At 49.1% G+C, this 19,512-nt stretch overlaps 1 protein-coding gene across 1 annotated transcript in view; it reads right to left on the bottom strand.

Annotated features, from left to right (window-relative positions):
• Positions 1 to 19,512, bottom strand: part of Wwc1 (WW and C2 domain containing 1) — a 142,034-nt gene that overhangs the window by 8,542 nt on the left and 113,980 nt on the right. Inside the window, exons 14-19 of the mRNA XM_021631511.2 lie at positions 19,108 to 19,194; positions 17,642 to 17,834; positions 12,376 to 12,516; positions 10,687 to 10,778; positions 4,257 to 4,389; positions 2,945 to 3,109 (exon numbers count right to left, since the gene is read on the bottom strand). Coding sequence (XP_021487186.1) covers positions 2,945 to 3,109; positions 4,257 to 4,389; positions 10,687 to 10,778; positions 12,376 to 12,516; positions 17,642 to 17,834; positions 19,108 to 19,194 — 811 coding nt within the window. The remainder of the gene's footprint in view (positions 1 to 2,944; positions 3,110 to 4,256; positions 4,390 to 10,686; positions 10,779 to 12,375; positions 12,517 to 17,641; positions 17,835 to 19,107; positions 19,195 to 19,512) is intronic.

The following is a 19,512-nucleotide window of genomic DNA, read 5'->3' as shown; positions in this document are numbered from 1 at the left end:
ATAATGAGGGAGTGAAGGCAGGGTGTGGACAGCGAGGGAGCGAGGGCAGGGTGTGAAGAGTGCCTGAGGGAGGGAGGGTAGGGTGTGGACAGTGAGGCAGGGAGCTCACAGGAAGTATAGTGCCTTTGATTACAGGCCTGGTCACCACGCCTTTCCTTATTTTATCCCCAATACAGAACATCAGACACAGGGCCTTGCATACGCTAAGCTGCTAAGCAGTATTCCATTAAGCTAAACCTCCAGACCTTACTTACCTTTTTGGGATGTATGTAGGTGGGTGGAGATGCGCGCGCGCGCGTGCTCGCGCTCGCTCTCTCTCTCTCTCTCTTTCTCTCTCTCTCTCTCTCTCTCTCTCGCGCGCGCGCGCGTGCATGTGTGTGTGTATGTGTGTGTGTGTGTGTGTGTGTGTGTGTGTGTGCGTGTTGTCGCCTAGTCTGGTCTTGAATTCCTGGTATTCCTGTCTCATCAGCTCTCCCTATAGGTAGGTGTGTAACACCACCAAGCCATGCTTGGTCTCTAAAGGGTTTGCTATATACACCAGGCTGGCCTTAAATTTAGGATCTTCTGCCTCATCCCCTTCTAATCCAGCGATCAAGGTTTCCACCACCACATTTACTTGTCTCTCTCACTCTTTGTCTATCTAAAAGCTGCCCCCCCGCCCCTCTTCCTCCCCCCACACCCCAGAACATTTGATTTCTTTTTGAGGTAGGATTTTATGTAGCCTAGGCTGGCCTTGAACTTGTTAGGTAGCTAAAGATGACTTAGAATTTCTGGTCCTTCTGCCAGTTCCTCCCAGGCTCACGGCACCACACCTACCATAGCCTGGAGCTCTTCTTACAGGGGCGGGCTGTCTCACTCAGCCAGTCACTTGATTTCTATTGTATTTTGTGTTGTACATAGCCACAAGACAGTTATAACGTGGCAATGCAACTCAAAACCAAAGCTGCCAGTAGCATCTTGCTGTGGTGTTCGTACACAAAGAGCCTTTAAAATGTACGTACAAGGAGACCATTAAAGGAAGAGAAAGCAGTTGGTTAAAGGACATTCTGGGAAGCCTCTGTCACCAGGCCAGCCTGGTCTACAGAGCTAGTTCCAGGATAGCCAGGGCTACAAGAAGAAACCTTGCCTCAAAAAACAAACAAGCAAGCAAACAACAAACAAGCAAAAAACTTTCTGGGAAGACAAGATGAGAACAGCTTTCCTCCTGCAAATATGGTGGGACCCATCACCCTGGTTGGACCTTTTTAAGGTTTTTAGTTTCTGGCCACTGTCACCGGACTTGGCTTCTTAGATTTTAAACTCCTGGCATTTAATAAGTTCTGATATGGGCTGAAGAGATGGCTCAGCGGTTAAGAACACTGGCTGCTCTTGCAGAGGGCCCCGCACCCACATGGCAGCTCACAACTGTCTGTAACTACAGTCCCAGAAGCTCTGTCACCCTCTGCTGGCTTCTCTGGACCCCAAGTACACAAGTGGTGTACAGACACACACGGAGGCAAAGTACCCGGAGACATAAAATTAAAGGCAAAACAAAGCAATAAATGAAGTCCATCCTTTTGTTTGCTAAATAATCACACACTAAGATTCTATATTAAGGAAAAGGAAAAAAAAATTTTTTTTTTTGAGACAAGGTTTCTCTGGATAGCCTTGGCTATCCTGGACTCATGTTGTAGATCAGGTTGGCCTCAAACTCATAGTGATCTGCATCTGCCTCCCTGAGTTCTGGGATTAAAGGCATGTGCCGCTGTGCCCCGTTAAAAGAGAAGAATAATAAAGTAAATGCTGTGGCTGTCTTGGTAGGTAACATGACTTCCAGGGTTTTTTTGTTTTTGTTTTTGTTTTTGTTTTTTCATAGTTTCTCTAAGTGAGCCCAGCCTGACCCTGAAGTCAGGCTCCATATTCCCCTGCCTCAGCCTGCTGAGCTCACAGCTGCGTCCTGTTCTGTACTTTTACATTTTAAAACCACAACTGAAGCCACCCTCTTCCTCTTGGCTGCAGCTATATTGTTTCATGGCATATTCTTTATCCTTTTTTTTAAAAAGATTTATTTATTGTTTATATAACATTCTACCTGCACACAAGATCTTACTATAGATGGTTATGAGCCACCACGTAGTAACTGGGAATTGAACTCAGGACCTTTGGAAGAATAGTGAGTGTTCTTAACCTCTGAGCCATCTCTCCAGCCCATATTCTTTTTTCTTTACAAAGTTTGTTGGGCTGGAGAGACGGCTCAGTGGTTAAGAGCACTGACTGCTCTTCCAGAGGATCTGAGTTCAATTTCCAGGAACCACATGGTAGCTCACAACCATCCATAATGTGATCTGATGCCCCCTTCTGGCATACAGGTGTACATGCAGCTAGAGCACTCCTACATAAAAAAACTAAATCTTTTTTAAAAGTTAATTTTCTGTGTGTGTGGTATGTATGCATGTGTACATATGGAACTAGAGCATTATACAGGGCATCACCTTCTGTGATTTCTCTCCCTTGAGACGAAGGCTTTTCATTGAACCCTAACCTTGTTACCTCGGCTAGGTTGGTTGGTAGTGAGGTCCTGGGAGCCACCCATTTCTGTGTCCCAGCGTTGAGGTTCCAGGACATGTGGCCATGTCTGGCTTTCACATGGGTGCTAGGATGTTCTCCCTCACGTCCTTATGCTTGCACAGCTCATGCTCTTATCCTCTAAGCCTTCCACTCAGTCTCACAGGCCAGCTCATTTTCTCATATCAATCAAGCAAGCAAACAAGCAAACATGACCTAGGAGGTGGGCCTGTGTATTCCACATAAGGGGAAACAAATTCCATGGCGTTAACCTACCAGAAAATGGCCAAGACTCACTGAGAGTAAGACACGCTGTGAGAGTGACCCCCTGATTTCAGCCGGAGCTGAAGCAGACCCTTGGCTGCTCTGGGGGACGGGGAAGGCATCACGGCTGGCTTACCCGGCACACATACTGGCTCTGGGGTCCGGGTGAGAAGGTCTTGGAGCGGATGATGGTATTCCCTCGAAGAAACGACCCTGGCGAAGGGGCACCCATCCGCCGGTCCTTGGGGCGCACCACGGTGGGGGATGGGGCCACGCTGTCAGTATTGGTCTCTCTGTCCACCTGAGGAAGAGGTCAGGTTTTTTACACCAGCGTCCCCTGTGTCTCGGGGCCCTCCCACTTCTGTCATTTCACTTTTGGCCACGGGTACAGATGAACTTCGTGGGCTGTCACCGTGCCGGCCTCATCAGCTGCACTTACAGAGTAGCAACGGAAGCCAGAGCGCCCGCTCCCACCTTCCCACCCCATGTACTGCTGGGAGCCACAGGAGGCACCACCAGCTCCTGGAGACATGGCGGTGCTCAGGTTCAAGTGCACTGACCCACCATCCTCCGTAATTAAGCACCAGCTACCTCCAAGACCTCCATGGTCCTGGCCAGTACTCTGATGCTTTTCTGGAACTACGGAGGCAACTAGGGAACCTCCTTTTGACAATAAGCCTATGGTAAAGCCAAGCATGGTAGCACAGGCATCTGATCCCAGCACTCAGGAAACTGGGTGCGAGGCCAGCCTGGGCTACATAGTAAGACCCTGTACAAACAAGCAAGCAAACAAATGGAGAGACCACCATGTTCTCTACCGCCTGCACAGAGCAGGCACCAGGAAAAGATGGTCTGGAAAATAACTGTCTTAGCAGGAACAGCACCTGCTTGAGTGTGACAAAAGCGCCCTCTAGTGGGAGAAACTGTAGAGACACTCCTCAATGTGGAGAAGTCAGAAAGAGTTTTGTTCTAGGATCCCGCTGGCCAGATGTTGGAAGCTCTGTCCCAGGGCTCCATTCAAGAACAACATGGGAGTTATCTGAAGGCATCCCCAGGGCCCTGGAAATAGAGATCTCTGCTCCCAGGCCTATGAGCATGGCTGGTGTTACTGCGTGAATTTTAGAGATGAAGAAACGGAGGCCGGGTGGGACTGAGGCAGCTACCCAAGGCTACACAGCCAGGGCAGAGGCAGAGTTGGGCTCTGAACTAAGACTGCAAGGCTTGAGATCTGATCAGAGTGATAGGGAAGCCACAGAGGACAGAAGAAAAGGTAGGGGACTCCTCAGCCCTTTTGGTGTACTGTCGTCTCCAAATATGACTCAGTGTGCAGGGACAGCCACTTCTAAGTACACCGCCCACTTGGGGAGCCATCCCCTGAAACTGAGAGCCTTTTCTGACAGCCCAGACAGAGGGATGAAAAACAATCTCCTCAGGTTGGCTCTTTTTACCTTTAGTGCTGGGCATTCCTCTGCCTCTGGGGAGACTTTTTCAGCGAAGACGTCTTCCTCTCCCTCCTCTTCCTCTTTTTCTTCCTCCTCCTCAGCTACTGCCTCATTCTCACTGGTCTCTTCCTCGTATGTCCTGTGGCGACACAATGCTGTGGTCATTCTTCCAGATGCTGTTCCACCACCTGCCCTGCTTGGAAGTGCATCCAGGCAAGGTCTCTAAGACTTATGATTGTAAGGGTATTCATCAAAAGAAAGTTCAATAAGGAGCTGGCTGGAGCTCAGCAGAGCATTTTCCTAGCATGTCTAATGTCCCAGGTTCCACCTCTAGGATCCCAACCAGACAACCAGCTTTATTATTTATTTGTGTATGTGCGTGCATGTTTGTGTATTCTTTTTATTTTTTTATCTCTTCCAAGACAGGGTTTCTCCGTGTAGCCTTGGCTGGCCTAGACTCTCTTTGTACAGGAGGCTGGCCTCAGACTCCTGCTTGTTGCTTCTGCCTCCCGGAGTGCTGGGATTAAAGGCGTGTGCCACCAAGCCCGGCTTGCATAGTCTTGTCTGTATGTGTGCTGTGTGGGTTCAAGTGCCCACGGAAGCCAGAAGCCAGTGGGTGTCAAGATACAGAACATCCCATATGAGAGAGGTACCCTTCCACCTACCCTTCCCATTTAGCCTCCCCTCCATGCCCTGATGGCCACCAGTGGGCTTTCCGGTGTTACAGATCAAATTAGATTTTTCTTGCATTTCATATAAGAAGAGTCAGACAGTACTGCCTGGCTTTATTGCTTAATTCTTTTTTTAAATATACTTTTTTAATACTTTATTTTATTTCGTTTTATGTGCATTAGTGTGAAGGTGTCAGATCTCTGGGAATTGGGGTTACAGACAGTTGTGAGCTGCCATGTGGTTGCTGGGAATTGAACCCGGGTCCTTTGGAAGAGCAGACAGTGCTCTTAACCACTGAGCCATCTCTCCAGCCCTGTTGCTTACTTCTTTATGGCTGTGCTGGGATTGAGTTCAGGACCTATGTGCATTAGACAAGTGCTCTACCACGGAGCTACACCACAGCCAACAGAATCTCCTATCCTTGCTGTTAGACATTTTACAGTTTCTGTTTTGATGTTTTACCTCTATGATCCAAACCAGAGTCACTTTCAATTGAGGTGAAATAAGAATGAAAATTAATTTACCTATTTGTATGGCTAACTCTTCCAGCACTGTTTGCCAAACAGCCCTTGCTCTGGTGACAGCGTGAGCTGACTGACTACCTGTCCCCTGGTCTCCAGGGCTGGAAGGATTTGTGAGGCTAATGGGCCACATAGTTGGGAGGTAATTTACATCTCATCCCATCCTGACTTCCCAAAGACATACATCACTGCCAGGCCCTGGCCTGTGTGAAACAGCGTCATCACACAGGGCAGCAAGAATCCCAGCTAAAAAAAGAATGGTCCACACAGTGTCCACTGTGGGGAAACACAGCAACACCCTGAGGCTTCCCCAGTGGGGAAGGTCAACCTCCATCTCTGTTTGAAACCCTGCAATGGAGACGCCTCCCCACTAAGGAGGAGCTTTCAATAAGGGGAGCTTTCCTCTCCTCTGCAGCCAGCAGCCTCGCTAGCTTTAGACACGCGGACCCACAGGTAGCACACACACGGAGCATTCTGCAGGGGCCAATCACCAGCCCTTCTTGGCTGCTTCAGAAAGTCAATGGTGCTGAGGGGCAGTGTGGTCTTCTCATAGGTTGAGGGTGAGGCTCACAGGTTGACGGCCTCATCCAGTGTCACAGGCTGCTAATGGGGGAGCAAGGTGGTTTAACCCAACTGAGCACTTGACCTCTTGGCCGGTCTCTGCTATCTGATTGAAATGTTGCAGGACAGAGAAAAAGACCCCACTCAATCTCAATAGCGCAGAGGAACAAAACACACATGAGGTAGCATACAAAACAATGAACACAAAATGCCAGATGATGCTATCATGTGTTGGTAAAGGCTTAGAAAGCAGACACATCAGTGGCTGAGAGATGGCGTAGTGGTTAAGAGGCTGTCCTTCCTGAAGTCCTGAGTTCAATTCTCAGCAACCACATCGTGTCTCACAACCATCCACAATGGAATCTGATGTCCTCTTTTGCCATTCAGGCATACATGCAAATAGAGCACTCATATACATAAATAAATAAATCTTACAGGAAAAAAAAAAGAAAGAAAGAAAGCAGACACCTCTCTACGCAGAGTGAGAATGTGAGGAAGCGATGCTCGCTTCGTGGGCAAATCAGTAGTATCATCTGTCAAATCATAAACACAGGCTTCCTCAGTTCGTGTTTTGGCAGCGCTGGAGACTGATCCCTGGACTTTTTCCATGCTAGGAAACACTCTACGACTGAGCTATATCCCCAGCCCCAAATAAACACATTCTACATTAGTACAGTAGTTGACACCAGAGGGGGCATGCTCAGGGTATTCTTTGTTCCTGGGGGTGTTTCCCGTCTAACAATCCTACCTGAGAACGCGCCATCTGTGTTTGAAAGCTGCCATGCTCAGGTTCGGGGACACAGCAGTGGCACCTGTGAACACTGTCTCAGACAGACACCACATCGGGGTTTTTCACTCTCCCAAGGCTACCTTTCCTGTGTTTTCATTCTAGTTAATTACTGCGTGTATGCACGTGCCCGTGAGGGAGGGCACCAGCATGCCCTCACCGCAGAGCACACGTGCGAGTCAGGGTTCAGAGGATAACTTTCAGGAGTTGGTTCTTGCCCTTCTCTGTGTGGGTTCTGGTATTGAGCTCAGGTCATCAGGCTTGGCGGCAAGGGCTTTTTCATACTGAGCCACCTTGCTGGCTCCTCTGAGTCTTGCTTGTGACTCTTCAACAAAACAAATGCACTTTTCTACTTGGGTGTGGTGACGCACACCTGATCTCAGAGAGCTTGAGGCCAGCGTTGCCACAGAGGGCACAGAGAGAGAGAGAGAAAAATGCAGCGAAGGCACCTAAACAATTAAAGAGTGAGAGAGAGGGTAGCAGAGTTGCATTGGGCCTTAATATTGCAGGTCAGTGCCCTAGTGCCAAGGGCTGGTTTCTGGGAGATCTCCGCTGGATGACAGGGCTCAGCAGGTGCATGGAAGCTGGTGATTGCCCCAGGATCAAAAGCTACCTCCAGGCTTGGGGGAGAGAGCTGCAGACGGACCCACCCCACCGCAGCAGCTTTGGGAGGCCTGGCCCTCTTTGTGAGTTGGCATCTGGGAAGTGTGAATGGCAGGGGGTGGGGAGAGAGGGGGCCACAAGGGGAGTAAGAACAGAAGGTGGTTGCTAGGAGACAGCTTGAAAAGTCTCAGCATTAGCTTGGAATTCAGTAGAAACCAGTGATCTTGTGCCAGGCTGTGGGGAGAGGGGACCTGGGCTGATTCTGGCATCAGAGCTTAGCTTGGGTGACTGTCAGCATAAGGGTTGCCAGGGACAGGGAGAGTGAGATGGACACTGTGACCAAGCCAGAAACAAAGGAATGCAAAATTCCAGTGGCCTGGTATGCTCTTTATCACATGGAGGGATGGTAAAGAAGAGTGCATATGTCAGAAACTATCACCAGCGGGTCCAACCCACTGCTTGTTTGGGGAACAGTTTAAGCTGTGAATTGCTTTTACAGTTACATTTATTTTTATGTGGAGATTGGGTCTCAAAGCATCTTAGGTGAGCCTTGACCTCATTATGTGGCCACCTGGGAATTTGCTTCCCCTGCCTCCCTCTCCAGAGTGCATGCGCTGTAAGTATAGGTAATATGGTATCACACCCAGTTTGTGGGGTGCGGGGAATCAAACCCAGGGCTTTGTGCATGGTAGGTAAGTATCTACCTAGCCGATTCCCTAGCCCATCTGTCAAATAACATAAACAAACAAACAAACAAACAAACAAACAAATGGCAATGGTCATTGTGGCAGGTACAGATGCTAAGAAATGTCAATTCCAGTGTCCATACATGGACTGTCAATGGAACTCAGACATGGCCACTGGTTACTCATGGCCCATGGCTGCTTTCACACTGTAGAGGCAACTTGAGGAGATGACAGTGGAAGCTGTATAGCCACAGCAGATGGTATTTGCCATCTGGTCCTGTCCAAGAAACATACAGTGACCCCTGAGTCAAAGACTGAAAGGGAAGACCGATTACAGAATTCTGGACTATCACAGTGATAACACAGGAGTTACTGAGTGTGTCCTGTAGGTTGCTGACTGAGGTAGAAAGTCTGGTCACTCCCTGTTCACTGCGGCACTGTGCACAACAGCCAAGGGATGGACTCAGCCACGTGTCCGCCAGCAGCCATGGTCTGTGTACACCGAATGCTAGTCAGCCAGAGTAGCTGTCACCTTTGACCACACGAAGGACCTGGAGGTTTAGGGTCAGACACCAGGAACAGACAGACACCGCCATTCTCCTTCACGTATAGAATCAAATAGTTGACGTCACAGAGAAGAGGGGAGGATGGCAGTTCCAAGAGAAGGGAGGGAAGGGTATTCACGTGGTGAGGAGTATCACGTGACTGAGAGAGGAAGAAGTACCAAAGTGTGCATAGGCTACTGCACACTTTGGCTACTGTTAACAGCAGGTTGTGTGTAAGAATGGCTAAAGGAAACTGAAAGACGCGCAGGAAGGGGCTAGAGGATTTATCCACAAATCTGAGGCAAGCCTGGTTTGCACAGCGACTGCCGGGCTAGCCAGGGCTTCATAGTCAGGCCCTATCTCAAACAAAACACAACAAAATGGCTGAAAGTGGCTGCCTGTTGCTCTACAAAGCAGATGTCAGCCGTCAGTCCCCTGTGACCATGACACACAGCACAGTTACCAAAATACGGTACTGTCACCTGCATGTGTACAATTAATTACCTGTTCTTTTATGTTTTGGTTTGGGTTTTCAAGACAGGGTTTCTCTGTGTAGCCCTGGCTGTCCTGGAACTCACTCTGTGGATCAGGCTGGCCTCAAACTCAGAAATCTGCCTGCCTCTGCCTCCCTAGCATTGGGATCAAAGGCGTGTGCCACCAATGCCCTGCCACATGATAATTTTATTACAAGTAAAAGTGCAGCCGGGTTTGATGGCTCACCTTTAATCCCTTCACTGAGGAAGCAGAGGAAGGTGGCTGTCTGGGAGTTCAGCCTGACATATGTAGTGAGTTCCAGCTAGGACTACACAGTGAGACCTGTCTCAAGCAATGACAAACAAACTAAAAAGTTCTGCTGAGGGTTATACAAAGACAGGATTGAAACCCTAGCAGAAGTCTCTGCTGCTGAAGTGTGTGGCACCATCTTGCTGTCCACATGAAAGAGTCTGCAGCATCTAGCCACAGTGCAGAACACTGCCCTGCTTTTCCTTTTAAATACGGGGTGGGGGGGGTTGGGTTGGGGGGAGGGGCCTGGCCTAGTGAGCATTTTATTATGATGCTTTTGACTTTTCCACAGATCCCCTCTGAGGCTGAGCAAGCCCCTCTGCCTCAGGTGTATTCCCACCTCTTTGCTTCAATGGCAGGAACTTGATTTTCACATCTAAGCAACGGTGTTCATTTGCCCATCTCCTCCTCAGCAGAGTGGGCCACACAGCAAAGGCTAGCCGAGGAGAAACAGTGGATGCTGCTGTATGTGACTTGCCGAAGAACTACCTGGCTATGAGATGCATCTTTCCTGATGGATGACTGCCTGGTGGGAGCAGCCATCTTGAGCTTATAAAGCAGCCTCAATGCTGAGGTCTCATAGTACAGAGAGCAAACGAGAGAGAGAAAGAGAGAAGGAACCTGGGTTCCCAGTAACAATACGGAGTTGGGAGATTGGCTTGTTTCCTCCTGTTCTTAAGTAACAAAGAATCAATTTCAATAATTTTTTTCCTTCTCCTCCTCCTCTCCTCCTTCAGGTGCTGGGAATTGAACATAAGATCTTATGTGTACTTGGCAAACATTCTGCCAGCCAGCTTCACTCCCAACCCAGAACTTTCTCATTTCTCTTACTTCTTCCATCTATTCCTAGTAACCAAGTACAACTCTTACTGTATAATACCCAGCTTATGGTAAATGATTCAAATTTAAAATCTACAGCAGGCTTAAGAAACTTTTTTTTTGGGGGGGGGTGACCTATACTGGCCTTGAACTCATAGCAATCTTTCCACTTCAATCTCCCAAGTTCTGAGATTACAGATGCGATCCTCCATGCCCAGTTTTAAAAAAAAGTCCAAATAAATGTCAGCATACTAAAATAAACAGCAGCATCAGGCAGGCACAAGGCATGGGAAGTCTGTGGAACATAAACTGGGGAAGGGTTTTAGGTGCCATGTGCCCAGCCAGCCTTGTTGCCCGCAGTGGCTGTACGCACAGTTCTCTGATGCTCAGGGGAACCTGCCCCTGGATGCCCTGTGGTCAGAGTTCTCTGAGTCCAGCCCCACAGAGTGCATCACTTACCAGCTGCCCTCCAGCGTCTGGGAGCTGCTTCTCCCCTCCTGCCTCTTCTCAAGCTCTACAGCTGTCTGCTCCAGCAAGGCAGACACAGCATCCTGCAGAGAGAGAGGCTGTCAGGTCAGTGGGGACCCTGGGTGCCGCCATACCTACCGGGCATCCGGATACGTAACCCTCCAAGAGAACACAGGGGAAAAACCCCAAAGGCTGGAGCGGCCAAGCATCTAGCCCATAGTCACTCACGTATGGGAACTATTGTTTTCATTTCCCTGGCTGGTCTGGAGAGTATCTCTCTATGTGTGTGGACCTACTTGGCACAAAGTTAGTTTAGCAGTGAAGGGAAAGCATTGTTGTTCTGACTGAAGGAGATCAGAGAGATGTCTGTCAGAGTCTTCGTGCCACGTGAAACATCAAGGACATAGCAAAACCTTAAGGATCAAGAGGGAGGCAAGCATTGTGTGTCTGGGAACAAAGACACAGCGGCAAGTTGGGGTTGGGGTGCGTGGGTACAGATGTGGAGGGGTTCCAGAAGGGATCGAGTAGTGCCATTACTGAGGAGGACTGTGTGACCTGAGAGAATGACTGAATCTCTCTGGCCCTCATTTTCTTCTAATAAGCACCAGGAAAGGTCATTATGAAGATTAACTATGATGGTGGATGCACAGAAGAATGGCCTAGCAGACAGCGCTCGCTCTGCTGACATCCGAGCAAAGACGGAAGCCCTGGCTTTCTCATCACATGGTTCATTTGCCCTCACTGTCAGCCCCCGTTCTCACTCTCCGGGTTGGGAAACCCTGACACGTTCTTTGGGGAAGGAGAGAGAGATCTAAAATTAAGCAAGGGCCATGACAGGTGGTTTGCTCATATACAGCAGCTTACTGAACCACGACTGGGTGCATGTCTTTCTGTTGTTTTTGTTTAAAGACCGGTTGGCCTGGAACTAATTCTGCAGACTAAGCTGGACTCAAACGTTCAGCGATCTTCCCGCTTCTGGCTAACTATGTTGGATAACAGGCACACACAGAGAAGGCTGAGGGCTGTTTTCAATGACCAGCACTAAAACACAGTCAAGCTAAAGCAAGGAAAGCATTTTCAAACAAGCCAGATGCCATTTACCCAACAAGCACTCGCTACATTCATGTCCTCAACCGTATCAAACTCCTTATAGACGTGAAAACACGGAGTCTCAAAGAAGTGACATGCTTGGCCCATCTGTCACCTGGCCCCGAGGGAGCCAAGTTCTGGACAGCCTCCCTAACCCCCCTGCAGTCTCAGGTCCTCAAAGCAGGAACTGGATTCTATCTCTCAGCTTTTTCTTCCTTCTATCCTTCTTTTATCTGGGATCTCACTTTTCTTAGACTGGTCCCATCCGCTGATCCACTCACATAGCCTTCTACATGACATTTTAAAAACTTTAAAGTTTGTTTTCTTTCTTTTTTTTTTTTTTTTTGGTTGCTGTTGTTGCTGATGTAAGATACAGCAGAATTCAGAAGGAAAAAATGAGAACCCACAGGGAGCACTGGTCATGACCGCTCAGGGAAGACCGCTCCTCTATGACCCCTCTCCTCCCACTTGCTTCTGTTTTCTCCTACACTGGGCTCCTCTCCTTTGCCACAAGCCTAGCTCTAGCTCACCGGGTGCTGCAGGTTAGGCGGTGGGAGTAGGCCCACAGCCCGATCAGCTTAGTCCACTCACCATGTGGTCAGGTCCTGGAGTTCCTGCTGGCTGGGGCTCCCTCTCCTGTTTCTTCAAGTATTTGTAGCTCAGGAGGTTGTACCAGCGCGTTGACCTCTCCCCAGACCGGCAGACCTCCGCCAGGCTGATCTGAGCACCTCCCTGTTAGGGACAAACAACAAGAGAGACTGAGTATGTCAGCTAACGTCGACCATGTGGAAAACAGCAGTCCCCATGAGATAGGGGCCTTGGGTTCACTATGTTACCCACCCACACCCAGAACTCAGCCTCTTGAGTGCTAATTTACAGCCATTGTGCCACCATGTTTAGCTTCTCTGAATGTATACATCTAGTATCTTCTGACACAGGTCGTCACTGGCCTCGACCTTGCTGTGTAGCTGAAGATGACACGGAACTTCTGATTCTTCTGTTTTTACAGACGAATCCCTAGTGCTGGGATTATGGGTTTATGCTACCACGCTCGCATGTGGCCAGTTTTTTTTTTTTTTTTTTAAACTGGGTTATTTGAATTTTGCTTGTTGATACTTCTGTGCTAATCTGGGTTAGGTTCTGGGTTGAGTACTAAGGATAATAAGGATCCCTTTCTAGCAGCTGAGAGTCCCAAGGAGCACAACACTGAACAAGCAATTACAGGAGTGGTTGCTTTTACATTCCTTATAGAAGGAATTTGGTAACATGTAGCAAAAACATGGATGCATTTACCCCCTGGCTTGGAAATCATGCGTGTAGGCATCTATCTCCTTGATACCAGTTCAAAATGACCCACGAACAGGAGCCTTCACTTTGACTTTTTTTTTTTTTGTAGTAGAGACGGGCCTTGAACTAATTTTCTTGACCCTACCTTCTAAGGATTATGGTTCACATTTAAATGCAAAAAAATTACACACACACACACACGCACACACATACACACACGCATACACACATGCGTGCACACACACACACATTTGCACGGTGTATGATGACGATCATGTGTTCCACAACAAATAATGGGGAGATAAAGAATAAACAAATCCAAACGGCTAAGTATATAAGGTACACAGTAGGATCAGGGCTGATGTCAAAGAGTGGGAGCTTTTCATGTACCTTTTCTTTGAAGCGTACAAATGCACTTCTTAAGTTAAAAATGAACAGCAACAGACTACCCTGTCTCACCACAAAGGAAGCTTTTCAAGTACAGCATCTTCTGGTCCAGCCCCAGAGGGAAGCTCCGTAAGCTAGCCTTACCCCATTCCTTAGGCATTCAAGCATTTTACCCAGTCCTTCTGAAGAGCTCAGGACAGGTTTAGGGGTCAACCCACCCACTTTCCCCTTTGTTTTCACACACCAGTGGCTAGGTCTATGGGTGGCAGATGAACCAGTGGGAGCCAGTTTGCAAAGTGGGCCTAGAGCCGGGGAGGGCTCGCCTGAGGCAGGGGCTCTTTAACCCACCCCAGAGCCTGTCTTCTGCTTTCTCCTTCTATAGGGTGGGCATCTCTGCTGTCAATCTGAATCGAAACTGCTCCAAACCCCAAGACTATCTGAGGATGCCACAAGTAAAAAAAATGCCATGCCGCACCTTTTTCTCATGCACAAAGTTACTGAAAATATTCTATAATTACCTTCAGGCTAGGGATACAAGGTGTATCTGAAACAAACAAATTTCCTATTTAGACTCAGATTCCAGCTCCAGCATACATCTCATTATACACACAAATATTCTGAACAAGTAAAACAAGACAAAACAAAAACAAACAAACAAAAAACATGAACCCCCACACAAACAAACAAACAACCCCCCCCTGAAATCTGAAACCGTTTTGGTCAAGTATTTCTGACATGGATATTCAACCTGAAATGGGACGTATCAGGTTGTGGTGCAGACTGCTGAGTCTGGCTGACTAGCAGCAATTTTTGGGAGAATAGTAGGGAGAGGAAGTCAGCAGGTAGTGACACTACAATTCTGACACCAGCTTCCTCACCAGGGGAAGGAGGAGAACAGCAAGGATGGGGTGGTGGTGGTGGTGTTTTTAATTCAGGAATTAAATGGTTGCCATGCTCCAGGCACCAGAATAAATGTAAGTACACAGAAGAATATGTACATTACTCCTTTATTCATTCCATAAGTATTCCCTGCAGCCAGAGAAACGTCTAGAACACGATCCCCCACCAAGGGAACAGCAGTTTCCTGGGGGGGGGGACGTACAAATATAACGGATATTGCAGTTCAGAACATGACAGGCTACGTTCGAGGTACAAGCTGAGGAGGGACCACGAGAACAGCTTGGAAGCATGACACCTTCATCAGATTATTATTAATGACAACAAGATGCACTGCCTGCTGGTACCGGCTCACAGGCATGAATATCATTCACCTTCACAAACTAGAAGCATTTCTGAGGGCATTTACTCATTCATGGATTCAACATACATGATTTACTGAATAGCCCATAAATGCTGGAATGTACAACCTGGAGAGCAAATGGCCCAAGGAGACAGAGTGTGAGGATGAGGGGCATTCAGGGATTGTGGGAAAACACTGGTGAATGATAACTTTCAAAGGATGCCACGCAGCAATGCCTAGGTGTATTTTCTGTCCAGTTGCACAGGGGTGGGGGTGGGGTTCACCTTGGCAGGGCTGGGGATTTTCCGGGTTAGTGACACCAGGTGAGAAAGGAACAAGGGAGCTGTTGTAACGGCCAATGGTGGGGTCTGCCTGTATGACACCAGGCCTGAGCTGTATGACACCGGCCTCAGTGGCTCGGTGGGAGCAAGGGGATGTCACAGTAACACAGGTAGCAAAATCGCTGCTGACAATCTTAGGGAAGGCAGGCTGTGCGTTCCCCTGAACCCTGGGGTCTGGGGAGGCCCTTGGTCACCCTGAAACATAACGTAACACAGTTCAACAGGAACACATAAAGAAGGTGAATGTGTTCAAATGCAGTTTGGTCTTCGGTCATTTCACTGGATGAACCGGGCAGGTAATTTAGCCTTTGGGGGCCGTGCTCATTCTGTAAAATGAAGAACACCCGGATGCTTCTCCCTGGGGCTGTGTGCTGAGAGTTAAATAAGGGGCTTTTGGCCCAACGGTAAACACACAGGCACTTATTAATGATATGGCTGATTAAATGGCTTAAAGCAGACTGGGGATTCCAAAGCCCCAGCAAGGCAGGGAGTCTCCGAGTGGGAGCCCAGGGACCCTTTCCCTCTCCGGTCTCACTGTCTCTCCTCCTCCAGCCACCCAAACCGAAGCTTTTCGTGTTCCCAATGTAGGCAGGCAAGGAGGTTTCCCATTGGTCATGGGCAGCAACAAGCCACTGTAAGATGAGTGCTTTGGCTGTTGCCATGGCAACCAGCAATGGCCAGACTTCAATTAGGAAGGAAGAATAAAAGGCACCCACTCAGGAGAAGAAAACAGGATTCTGGAATTCCCAGGGCTGAGGAAAGCTTGACCAGAGGACCCTGGGTCTGGCAACATTTTCCTTCAGTGCCCACCATGCCTCCTCAGCCCCTCTTGTTACCATTTGTAGCCTCCAAGGAGCACTGAGCTAGCAGAGAAAGGACACTGGGGGGCTTGAATGTATGCCCTGCAGACAGTGGGTCCAAATACACCTTCTGCCGCCATGTAACTGTATGACCCAAAGTAAGATCTTTCATCTCAGTTCCCCACTGGCACCAAGTAGCTGTTTTTAAGATGACTGAAATCAATGGAGAGAGTGCTTGTCGGGGACCTAATTTAGTGTCTGTCAGAAAATGTCATCCGACTGACATTCACTGTTGAATTTGTGTCCATGGTAACATCATCAGAAGAGGCAGGTCTTCTGTCACGGGCTCAGCAGGAAAGTGACTGACATGCACGTCCACTGAGCACTTAGCCTGGGTGGGTACTCCTCCCTTCTATGTTCGCATCACTCAAAATGTGACCGGGGACCGTAGCATTCCCACTCCCCGGGAACCAGTTAGAAACACAGATTCTCAGGTTTGCTGAATCTCCACCTGCGCTTTGCCAGGTGACTCACAACACCTGCTATGTGTGCCAAGTCTGAGGAGCATTGCATTCATGTTCCATCAGAGGGCTGCACGACAGATTTGGGAACTGAGACTGGGCACTGAAGGCTCTCGGGTGGAAGGGCTCAGAAGGGTTAGCTTGTTGACTTGTCCTTAACTCCTGAGGATGCAGCCCCCCAAATTCCCCAGCAGGAAGGCTTCTCCATTACGAGCACACCCAGGTGAGGCTGGACAGCCAGGAGTCTCCCACTCTGAACAAAAAAAGGCCTGTGGCTGCCACCAGGAGAAAGACCAGCCTGCAGGGGATGGAGCAACTGCCATGGTTACTCTCTCAGCTTCCTGATGTGGATGCAGGGAGACCGCTCAGTGCCACGGACAAACCCCTGGCTTATCCTCTACACAAGTGTCAAGTTTTCTTCTGTCACTTGAACCCACCCATTTCCAACACAGCCTGTACCATGGTTTGTCTGTGTGTCAGCTGCCAACATTGTCTCCTTGTCCAAGGGGCTCTCACCAGCTCTCCAGTGCCCAGCACAGGCACGGGCACCGAATGGGCTCTTAGCAGAGACCTCTAAAGCCCACACTGCTTTAAAGACACGGGAGCTGCCTTTTAAACACTCTGAAATGGCATCAGAGTTAAGAAAGCCTTTCATTTTGTTCAGCTCAGAACAAAAATTTTTGTATCCCAGAATCCCCTGGGGAGGGGTTATTCAAGGTTGAACAACCTTGCTCTGCCTGAATTGAAGTACATGGCTTTCACAGAGCCACTGCCTCTCCGACCCTGGCTTCTGCCAATGGTGAGGAGGAGGAAGCCGGGGGGTTGGGGGGGGTGAGCAGGAAAGGTCCCGTTTACTGAGAACCCGTGTCAGACACTTCGTTGGGTGCTTTGTGTGCATGTACTCACCGGTGCACAACCAGGAAGGACTGTAGACAAAGAAAGTGGAAAGCAGAGGTGTTAAGGAACTTGCCCGTGGCCTCTCAGCTAGTCCGAGAGTGTTAAAGGCGAGATTTGATCGTCAGGCTGTTCTTACTACTCCGAGCTTCTTGTCTGACCTCTACTGTGTCACAGCGAGGGTGAGGCAGGTGGCATGCACTTCCAGGCACTTTCAGGTCTGCTGCGCCTCTCCCAATAGAGGGTTCCCCACACGTCTGAGACCATTCTCTGTGGAGGCCTGTCTGCCTGACATTCAGAATGAGCACACCCCAACCTGTATCACTCTCACGTCTTAAGGACTGAAGGCCAAGTAGACAGACAGACAGAGACAGCTGCAGCCCTTACCAGGCACTCCTCTACATGGCTCCTGTCGGTGGTACAGACATCTACTCGTAAGGTCTTCTGGTGAAGGGCTGGGTAGGACATGGACACCCAGAATGCCTCATTGAACACGAGGGTATCTGCAGAGTCCAGAGGCCGGGTTCTGAACAGGCAGGTGCTGCTTTCAGAGCAAGGCAGGATGGCCACACGGATGTTCCTGGAGGAGACAGAACCGTCAGAGCTGCATCAGCCATCTACGGCTGACATACTGCAGAAATCCCCAGGGAGACAGCTGTGAAGGAGAGAGCGCAGAATGTCCTATGTCCAAATTCTTAGCGTCTCAAAGTTTGTGGAGGCTGAGGCGAACTGGTTCCAAACATGGACAGGCAGCAGTTCACGAGCACTGAGCAACGGCGGGAACAGGGGCACTCATGCACAGAGGATGCTCTAATCCCTACAGGCAGGAATCTGAAAGTTCTGCTTTGTGTGCATGTGCAAGTGGAAGACAAAGGTCAACCTTGCGTGTCAGCCCTCACATGCTGTCTATCATTTTTTATTTTTTAAAGACAGATCTCTCATTGGCTTAACGCTTTTCTGAATAGGCTAGGCGGGCTGGCTAGCAAGCCCCAGGGGTTTGCCTATCCACACCTGCCAGTGCTGGGATTACAGCTGCGTGCCACCATGCCCTGCCTCCTCATGTGGGTCCTTGGGATGAAACACTGTCCCTCATACTTTTGTGGCAAGCACTTTACGGACAATTCTAACAAAACTACAGATGTGTTTGTCCTTGGACCTAGACCTCATTCTTGCAGGCACAGAGAGCCCAGCACAAGGACCAAATCTGGGCACTTGTGGTCCTGCCATTGTTTGAGGGGGCGGAGACTAGAAACAAGCCAATCCGGTCTCTCATGTTTTTTTTTTTTTTTGTCAGCTTTTTCTCTCCTCACCCCGCATCCTCTCCCAGGACACTGGTTGAATACAGCAACTGCTGTCGCTCTCCAGGCCTTATGACCTAGTTACGGGAGAAAATGTGTAGGTGGATAAGTACAATATGACATGAGCCCGGTGTACAGCAGGGATGCATGGAGACAGCGCAGGTGTGTGCCTCCAGGTAACACGCCGTCACATTCTTCCTAGAGAAGCACAGTGACTGTCCACAGGAGAGGCAGAGAGTCATTTCAGCCTAGGGAAGATAACAGACCTGACTGTTCTCATGAGGTCACAGTCCAGGAGATTTCCACGAAGGACCAGCTCACCCAGCATTCCCGGAGCAGCATGCCATGGGCCTCCAGGCTGTACCCGGAAGCGGAGAAGCTATCTATAGCGAAGCTCTCCAATGCTAGCAAGCTTGCCACGGTGGCCGTGTGCCCACAGGCAGCATGCTCACTTGCATTAAAGTTTGAGTTGGAGCAGGATGGAGCTAAAGAGCTTTCCCATGGAGAAGCACAGCAGGGGAGAGGGTGTATACAAAGGCAGGGCTCCATACTTACACTTTCTGGTCTTGCTGCAGTGACAGAGCAGAGAGGTTACTCAGCTGGATGACTAATATTGCAAATTGCTTATTCTTCTCATCATATCTGAAATGAAGGGGCAGCACAACACTTATCAGCAAATGATTCCCTTCCTTCTTTCCTTTCTCCTGGCCTCCCTTTCTTCCTCCCTCTTTTCTTCCTCTTAAAACAGGGTCTCACCATGTACCCCTGGCTAGTCTATGTAGAACAGGCTGGCTCACAGAGATCCGTCAGCCTCTGCATCCCCAGTGCCAGGATTAAGGGTATGTGCCACCATGCCCAACATTTTCTTTCTTAACAATCCCATGTCATGGCTGCTGGCTGCTCTGTCAAGTATGGTAAGCCAGACAGCACTTAACCTTAGCTTTGTGGCCATGACCAGAA

This window comes from Meriones unguiculatus, chromosome 11 (genome assembly GCF_030254825.1).
Source record: "Meriones unguiculatus strain TT.TT164.6M chromosome 11, Bangor_MerUng_6.1, whole genome shotgun sequence".
NCBI classification, from domain to species: Eukaryota; Metazoa; Chordata; class Mammalia; order Rodentia; family Muridae; genus Meriones; species Meriones unguiculatus.
This window is presented reverse-complemented; position numbering and strand designations above follow the sequence as displayed.